Source organism: Leptosomus discolor, chromosome 16 (genome assembly GCF_034619465.1).
Source record: "Leptosomus discolor isolate bLepDis1 chromosome 16, bLepDis1.hap2, whole genome shotgun sequence".
Classification (NCBI taxonomy): domain Eukaryota; kingdom Metazoa; phylum Chordata; class Aves; order Leptosomiformes; family Leptosomidae; genus Leptosomus; species Leptosomus discolor.
Genome location: NC_141406.1, coordinates 1,592,836 through 1,601,998, shown reverse-complemented (window position 1 = coordinate 1,601,998; position 9,163 = coordinate 1,592,836). Strand labels below are relative to the sequence as shown.

Below are 9,163 nucleotides of genomic sequence, written 5' to 3'. Positions count from 1 at the left end.
TTGGGGCAGCCCCCAGGGCGTTTCGGAGGAGAAGCAGAGGTGTTTTGAGGGTGAGCACACAGGGAACCCAGCAAAGAGGAGCAGTCCGTTTCTGTTGGTTTATTTAAAAAAAGGGGAAAAACAAGTATAAAAAAATAAATATTTAAATAGAATTCTATACATATATATTACCACAAATCTTATTATTAATTATTATTAATTATTATTATTAATAACATTATTAAAAGTCAGGTCAGAGCACTTGGTGCATGCTGGGCTTTCCACAGAGGCAATAAATAACCCTCACAGCCCACTCTGGTGCCAGGAGCGAGCCAGCGCCTCCTGCCACCGGCCTGGGGCCTGTCCCCGAGTCCCCACGTCCCCGTGTCCCCACGTCCCCGTGCCAGAGCCGTGTTCAGCCGTGCGAAGCCCAGCCCTTGGCTGCTAGTACATTCAGAGCCCTTCCGATGGGAAAAGCACTTTCCCGAAGGGGAGGGACGGACCCCTCGTGCCCCGTCGTGCCCGCGCGGGGGGGGACGATGCTCCCCAGTGGGGCAGCCACTGGCTCCATCCCCAGTGGGTGGCCTCGTGTGAGATGGCAGGACCCAGCCCCAGCCGCCACAGCCACCCTGGTACCTTCAGTTCATCTCCTGGGGGAGCCCAGCCCCAAAATGTGCAGGGGTAGTGTGTCCCCACGGCCCCATGTCCCTGGCAGCTGCAGCATCCCGGCATCCTTCCTCCCAATCCTTTTTGCCGGGGAAGCGGAGGCTTTCGGATGATGCTCGAGGTTGTCCGTCAGGTTGCTCTCCGTGATGGAGGAGATGGGCCATGGGGGTCAGAGTTTGGCCCCGCCACCAGCCCCTTGCACCCTGTGGGAGTACGGGGACGGCCGAGGCGTGTCCCGGGAGCAGCCTGCACCCCGGCATCACCTCGGGGATGCGCCGCCTCGTCCCGCTGGACGCTGGCCCCAGCTCTGCTCCGTCTGGGACGTGCTGGGCTGCAACATTCACCCCCCAAGGGGCAAGTAAATTACCAGAGGGCGGACAGGGCCGGTGCAGGGTCCAGGGTAATAAATAGGAAGGCGGGAGTTCAGGAGGCAGCAGTGGGGGTACGGCTGGTGGGAGGGAGGCAGAGGAGCCGGGGCGGGTGTTCACGGGGGGCTGAGATGAGGTAGGAGGACGCGGGCCGCCTGGCCGATGACCTGCACGTACTTCCTGAGCACCTGGCAGCCCTGCTGCTTCTTCTTGAAGGTGCCCTTGCCCTTGGAGCTCTCCCCGTAGCTGACGTCCACCTGGAAGATGTTGTAGTTCTTGCAGAGGAGGCAGGTGAGGTTGGAGATGAGGCCGCGGGTGGTCTTGGTGGTGTTGTGGAGCCGGTCGAGGAGCTCCTTGGCCGTGGGGTTGAGCTCCTCCTGGTCGCGCGTGATGTTCCCCAGAGAGGCGTTGAGGAAGGCGAAGAGCTTGTACATGGCCACCATGACCTCTTTCCTCTCGCTCGTCCGGTTGACACGGAAAGCAGGGAAGAAGATGCCGCTGGGGTTGCAGAGCTTGTCGGTCTCACTGCTGAACGGCTCTCCCTGGCACTTCAGCTGGGAGGAGAGGCAAGCGTCACCCCCATGTCCCCCGCCCACCCCCCCAACCCCCCCTCCAGCCACCTTCTTCCACTGTCCCCACGGTGTCCCCAGCCCTCCCCCTTCATGCACTTGATGGAGCAAACAGCCCCGGGGGTCCCGGCCGTCCCTGAGCGCCACTTACGTAGAGGCTGAAGAGGTCCTGGGCGGTGGCGTTGAGCAGCGCGACTTGCCTGCGGGTCTGCTCCTGGACGTTGGAGCGGCACAAGCCATGACCGGGGCAGCCGGGGCCGGTCACCAGCAGCGCCCGGCCGGCCACCGGCCGCCGCTGCAGCAGGAGCAGGGCCACGAAGGGCACGACGCCTGTGTGGGGAGAGAGGTGGGCGTCATGGTGGGGACCAAGCTGGCGGTGGCCCATGGGGCCCGTGCCGTCACTGATGCCCCCATGACACAGAGCATCCCTCGAGGATGCCCCAGGCACCCAAGGGGATGGAGCGCGGACCCATCCCACTCGGGTGGGGGTCCAGCTCGGCCGGCAGCCCCCAGATCCCCCACTTTGCTGTCCCGGCTGTGCCGAGGCTCCCGTCCCGCTCCTTTCCCCCTCACCTGCCCCCCGGCAGGCGCTCTCCTGCCTCCCTTCCCGGCGGGGCGCCCCGTAACATTCCCACATTTCGCAACCGGCCCCAGTGACGACCTGTCGGGTTTAATCAAATATGCAAAGCGCTTTCCCCTCCGTTATCCTCGGCCGGGCTCTGCGGGAGCGAGGCCCCACCCCAGCCCTGGCTGACTCAGCGGGGGCACCCGCAAGGAAACCTGCCTTCGGCAAACCCCCCGCTCCCTCCCGCCTCTGGCCCCACCGCCTGCCTCAGTTTCCCCGTCTGTGAAGTGGGCGCAGCGCCGAGGAGTCCTGGGGAGAGACGCCGCAGCTGCCGGAGGCGCCAGCCAGGAAATCCCTGGACGCGGAACAAGGGGACCCTTGAGCCGCCGGCAGCTGGGTCGCCCCGGCATCCCCCTCCTGCCGATGGGGCGAGAGTGGGGTGCTCCAGCCCCACCATCCTTGGGGACCCCCCCAAACCCTCACCCCTACTTGAGGAGGCCAAACCACCTCCGGAGCCCTGCCACTGCGCTCTGCATCCTTGGGGCAGGGTACCCCGGGGGGGGGGGGGGGGTGTCCCTGGAGGGATCCCTGCTGCTGGGTGACCTGGATGCCACCGCCAGCGCCCTGGCAGGCTGGAGGCCCCGCGCGATGGCACGGGGGGTGCTGCCAGGCGAAGTCCCCAGGCCGTGACGAGCGCTGAAGCTGCCCACACTTGTCAGCACCTCCGACGTGCCACCGGTGCCGGGTAATCCAAGCTTTGCTTTATTTGCCCTGCCCAGGTGGGAAAGGACTTACCTGGGCGTGGTGCCATCCCTGACCTGCCGCCGCTCCCCTCCTGCTTAGGACGGGGGGGGGGGACCCTTCCTCCCTGCACCCCCGGGGCCCTGGGTGCTCCCATGGGACGCAGATGCCCTGACCCCCAGCAAGCCCCTCTTGCTGCCCCCCTGCCCCTCCGCCGGCCGCTGCCTTCTGCCCATTTCACAGCTGGGCAGAGCGAGGCTCAGCACCCAAGTGTGCCAGGGGCTGGGAGGTCCCGGGTGGGTGCTGCCCCATGGAAACCCCCCCCCAGCACTGCTGCTGGGGTGGCAGCTGCTCCCTCCACCCTCCCACCTCCTGCCCTTGGCAGCCTCCCCATCCCTCCGGTGCTCCCGATGCAGCGGCAGCTCATGGCAGCGAGAGACCCAGAAGGAGGAAAAGTAGGAGGAGGGGGGGGGAAATATTAAAAAAAAAGCCGAAAAAGCCAACAACAACAAAAAAATCCCCCCCTTGGTTTTTTTTTTTTTTTTTTTCTTCCCTTTTGGAAGCATTTCCAGTTATATAAGTGTCCAGATGTTGGCTGCACCGCGCCAGCGCCGCGCTTTGCTCCCCGCTGCCAATTCCCAGAGATGCTCATCCCGGGGGAACGCAGCGCGGCGGGAGCCCTCGCTCCGGTGGCGACAACCCGCCTGTGCCCGAGCATCACCGGGAAAAGGGGAGGGGGGGAGAGAGGAGAAAAAGGGGGGGGGGGGGGGGGGGAAGAACGGGAAATAATTTCCCCAAAAGTTGATTTTTTTTTTTTTTTTTTACCTGCCGGCACGAACTTCATTGTGAGCCGCGTCCCGGGAGCGACTTAATAGAGATTGGTGTTGGCAGAGGAAGTTTTCAGAAATTCATGTTCATACTGGGGGACTTCTCGGGGTTTATATACCGGTCCGGCAGCCAGCCTGTGTTGTAAGAAAGGGGAGGAGGGGGGGACGCGGGGGGGAGCAGCACCACTATCGTTACTTCTATTGAAACTGGAAATCAGGAAGTCGAGGGCTTTGGAAATCCTGAATGATTCTTAGAAATAAACTTCTGATAAAGTTGATGTCACCGGGATTGTGGGTTTTGTGTTTTTTCACGCACGGGGTCGGGGAGGTGCTGGGGAAGTGGGTGGGAAGGGAAAGGGGGGGGAATATGAATTACCACCCCCCCCCCCCCCCAGCACCACCAAGGGAGGCGAGCGGCGGCACGTGGGGTTCGGGGGCGTCGCGGGGGGCGGCGGGTGCCGGTGGTGGCGTCGAGGCGCGATGGCGAGAGCGCGATGCCGTGACTCACGGAGCCACAAGCACTTTCACCCCCGGGTCCCCCTCCCCTGGCCAGGGCTTCCCCGCCGGCGGATGGAGCAGTCAATAAAATAAGGGGGGGGGGGGGGGTGTAGGAAATATATATAATTTGGGGGGGGGGGGGGGGGTTTGGAGGGATATAATGTGCGGGAAGGTGGTGACCAGGTCCCCCGAGGGGTGCGGGACCCCTGGTCATGGTGGGATGGACGCGGTGGTATCGGTGTCCCCCGGCCCACCGGCGGCTCATCCCTTTGGGCAAAAATATTAGAAGTAAAGGGTGGGTTTTCTCAAGGAAAAAGGACAAACCCACCCAGCGGGGAGAGGCTGGACCGGCCCCCCAGCGTTAACCCTTCCGTCGGCGGGGTTGTGCCCCTGCCTGGCGCAGGCAGGGGGCAGGCAGGGTGAGGCAGGAGGGTGCTGGGCTGGTCGGTGAGGTGCTAAAACCAGCGTGGGAGCAAACACCTGAGCGGGGGGGGGGGGGGTGTCAGCCCTTCACGGGGGTCCTGCGGGGCTGGGGTGCTGCGGGCTCGTTTGCTCCCCAGTTTGGGTGAAAAACAGGTTAAAGAGGGGTTTTTGTTGTTGTTGTTGTTGTTTTTCTTGCATATATATTTTTTTTTTCCTCTCCGAGGCACGGCCGAGCTGCAACTTTTAATCAGGTTTAACAAGTTTGTGCCTTGGTTGCGCTGGCAGCGTGAACCCGCCGGGGTGACAGTTGAGGAACGGTGACGCAAGCCACGACCCCGTCCATCCCCCGTGGCAGGGTGCGGGGGTGGGGACACAGGGACCCCCCCTCTGTGTTTGGGGCAGGGAGTGGTTTTGGTCACTGCTGCCTGCCTCAGTTTCCCCACGCAGGAACCTGGGGACCAGCCTGATTTACCAGCTGGCACTGATGCCCCGGCAGCCGAAGCCCGCTTCAGCCCAGTCTGACCTTACTGGGAGGCCAAACAGCGAGCAGGGATGGGACTGGGGAGCGAGGGGGCTGTGGAGGATGAGCCCAGTCTCACACCCCGCAGCCTCATGCCTGGTTTTATTGGGGCGCAGTGAGCAGCACATCACATATTGAAGGCTATCTGATGGCCTGACGGCACTTAATTAGCTGAGGAATTGGTACTTCTTAATTAATAGCACCGGGGGGGGGGGGGGGGGGGGGGGGGCGGTGATTCTGTGCAGGGATTGCTGCGGGTTTGCCATTTTCTGCCCTTTCCCTGATTTTCCAAGCAGCGACTCAGCCCAGGGCCAGGAGCTGGGCAGGGCTTTGGGGTTTCATTTGTAACAGATTTTCCAGGGGGGATAGAAGGGGGGTTCCCCCTCTGCAGGGGTGGGGGGTGTGCTCCGTCAGGAAAACCCAAATCCCTGATCCGGGAAGGCTGGATGAGGGGGATGCCAGGGAGGGGAGGTGCCCAGGGAAATCCCCTGTCCCAAGCCCTTTGGTGGCCGCAGGATGGAGACAGGGTGCAGGAGGCGGTGACATGGGTGGGGGGGGTCCCAGTAGGTCCCAAGGTGGGAGTGGGAAGGGGCTGGTTTAGGGTAGGGGGGGGGGGGGGGGGGGGGGAGACGGGAGACGGACCACCCCGGCGGAGGAAGCAAGGGGCTGCTGGGCCGGGAACATGCGGGGTGCCCCCGGGGTGTCCCCGCTTTGGGGACCCCAGGAGCGGAGCTGGGGACAGGTGGGGCGGGAGGCAGCGGCCCTGCCCGGCCGAAAACTGCTGTCCTCTCTGTCCCCACCGCCAGCCTGGCCAGGGTGTCCCATGTCACCGCTGCCACGCTACTGCTCTGCTCCCCTCCACCCCCCACCCCCAAGCTGCCCCCTCTGCCCCATCCCGCCCCAGAACTGTCCCCCCGCCGGTCCAGCCCGGCCCCCCCCACGGCCCCATCCCTGTCCCCATGCTGCCCCCTGCTGCCCCAGCCCAGAACCAGCCACTCCCCATCCCATAATTGCCCCCCCCCCCGCCCCCCCCGGTCCAGAATTGCCCCAGCCCCAGCCCAGCCCCAGCCTCTCCCCAGCCCAGAACTGTCCCCCCCAGCCCAGAACTGCCCCCTCCTTCCCATTTCAGAACTGCCCCATCCCAGAACTGCTCCCCCCCCCTCGCCCCATCCCCACCCCAGAGTCCCCTCTGGGTCCTTGTCCCACGCTGTCCCCACGCAGGGACACACACACACACACACACAGACACACACACACACACGCCATGCCGGGATGGGGGGGGTGCTGAGGGAGGGGTGAGTCAGGCTGGTGCCCCCTGTCCCCGGGAAAATTGGGGCTGAATAACGGCGGGAACTGAATTCCCCTTTGACTCACCATGTTCCCCTGCCCGGGGCTGCCCCCTCCCTGCCCCTGCAGCCCACGGGTGGCACCCCACGGGTGGCACCACCCCACAGGCAGGCCCCCCCCTGCTGCGTCCCATCCCAGCCGGGTGGGAGGAGCCCCTGGCCAGGTGAGCAGCACCCCTGGGGACCGCGGCCAAGGGATGTCCCCACTGTTGGGTGGCTTTCCCCAGGGGGAGCGGCAGCATGGGGTGGGCAGTGGGGTCCCCCTGGGTGGCCTTGCAAGGAGGGAGCCTGGCCCCATGGGGACGTGGGGGCTGCCAGCATCCCTCTGGTGACACCTACTGTTTGGGGGTGCCCCCCACCCGCCCCCCACACCTGTCCCCGGGGGGGTTGTCACGTACCTGTGCCCTGCCCTCCGCAGCCCATGCAAGCTGCCTCCTCTTCGGAGCCGGGCGGGTGCCTTGGAGGGGGATGGCAGCCGGCGGGCTGTGGCGCGGTCACGGTCACCCACGGCACAGCAGGCCGGCCAGGGCTGCTTCATGGTGACATTGTCCCCACCCCGAGTGTCCCCAAATGGCAGCGGGTGCCAGCGCGGTGGTGGCCTTCCCAGTGGCGATGCTCCCCACGACTGACTCAGGCGGCGGTGCCGGTGGCAGTGCCGGGCAGCTCGGCGGGCACCGGCCCACGGCGGGGAACGAGTGACTCTGCGATGCCACATGACCAGGTCTTAGGATTTTTGACTCAGCGGGGCCAGTGGCAGCGGGTGGCCTGGTCCTGGTGGTGGCCCCGGCCGGGCGGCAGGGTCGTGGTGCTCTGGCTTGACCGCAGCGATGGCCCGGCGGCTGTGCCGGGGTCTCTTGCCGCGCAGGGCTGTGTGACATGTGGCACACGGTGCTGTGGCAGGGCACATGCCTGGCGGTGCCAGGCCACGCCGTGAGATGCCACGCCTTGCCACGCCACGTGCCGCGTGCCACGCTGCGCCCTGTGCCGCACCGTGTGCCGCATCCCGCCGTGTGCGCTGTGCCGCGCCACGTCCCGTGCCGTGCCACGTCCCACGCTGTGCCACGCCAGGCCAGGTCCCACCCCACCCCACGCCGCCATCCCGTGCCGTGCCGCGCGCCCTGGCGAGGACACGGCCTGGCCACCAGAACGCAGCCCCTCTCTGCCCACAGGTACCCGGACACAGGGACACAGGGACACAACCGCCCAGCGGCCCACGGGCCGGGGTCGGCACTTTATTTCCTTCTGCCGTTATACAAAAATACGGGGGTGCCACGAGCCCGTGGTGGGCGCTGCCCTTCTCACAGTACCAAAAAATATTGATATTCATAAATAAAACCTGGTTACAGTCATAGTTTAACATGATACAAAAAAAAAAGTTATCATAAAAATAGATATTTATATATTAAAAACATGTCCTTAAATATTTCTTCCCGCTGCAGGGACATATTAAATTACCCGCAAGATTCAATAAATACAATAACCACACAAATATTAATGTATAAATTAGGGGTGGGGGGGTGGGTGCTGCCACCCATTGTCACAGTGCGGTGGCCAGAGCCAAGCCCCTGCCTGGCACAGGCAGGGCTGCGGTGGCACAGCCCTAGGGGCTCAGGGATGCGGGGGGACACTGAGGGTACGGGGACGCTGAGCACAGAGGGAAGAGCATGGGGACACAGGGGTGCCGAGAGCACGGGGACACTAAGAGCATCGGGTCACCAAGCGAGTGCAGGGTTGCTGCACAGGACAAGCGCAGGGACAGCAAGGGCAGCGGGGACGCACTGAGAGCACAGGGATGAGCAGGGGGATGCTGAGAGCTTGGGGACACTGAGCAGGCAGGGATGGGGACAGGGATGAGCACAGGGACAGGGATGAGCACAGGGACATGGAGCTTGCAGGGACATCGGACTTGTAGGGACACGAAGCACACAGGGACACTTGTGTGTGCAGGGATACTGAGCTTGCAGGGACATTGAGGATGCAGGGACACCAAGCTCACGGGGACACCGAGCTCATGGGGACACCGAGCTCATGGGGACACCAGGCTCTCAGGATTCTGCTCCCAGATGCTCTCTGGGGTCAGCAAACCCTGCGCTGGGCAGGCAGGGATGGGCAGGTGGGGTGGAGGGGCCGACAGCACCGGTGGCCCTCACGGATACCAGCAGTGCTCTCCGTGGGCCGGGGCCGCACCCTGCCGGCAGCACGGCGGGTGCTGGGCGAGCGGCTCTTAGTCAGGCTGGGTCACCGGACCCATTGAATCACTGGAAAAATCCGGCAGGGCTTGGTGACAAGGGACGGCTCCGTCCCGCAGTGCTGGGCACCCGGGGGGGACACGCGAGCACGCCTTGAGAGCGCAGCTCCCCGCAGCATCGGGGCTGCCGAGACGCGGGGCAGGCGGTGGGGGAGCTGCCAGCAGCAGAGCGGGGCTGTCCTGCAGCCGAGAGCGGTGGCACGGGGACAGCTCGGTCCCCACGGCAAGCCGAAGTGATGGGAGCTGCTTCGAGCGCCCTCGTGTCCTCACCCGTGCGAGCTCAGAGGGTCTCTGTGGTGCGTCCCGGCCGGCCGGCGAGTCCCTGTCCTGGGGATGGGGCTCCAGTTGGGGATGGGGCTCCAGTTGGGGATGGGGATGGGGATGGGGACAACTCCGGCGACGGCAGGGCTGCC

General features: G+C 64.5%; 1 protein-coding gene across 1 annotated transcript; it reads right to left on the bottom strand.

The window, feature by feature from the left end:
• Positions 1 to 1,129: 1,129 nt before the first annotated feature.
• LIF (LIF interleukin 6 family cytokine) lies at positions 1,130 to 3,732 on the bottom strand. Its single transcript, XM_086474447.1, has 3 exons — positions 3,714 to 3,732; positions 1,734 to 1,912; positions 1,130 to 1,567 (listed from the first exon to the last, which is right to left on the bottom strand). Exons 1-3 carry the CDS (start codon positions 3,730 to 3,732, stop codon positions 1,130 to 1,132), a joined length of 636 nt encoding a protein of 211 aa, XP_086330573.1.
• Positions 3,733 to 9,163: the final 5,431 nt, after the last annotated feature.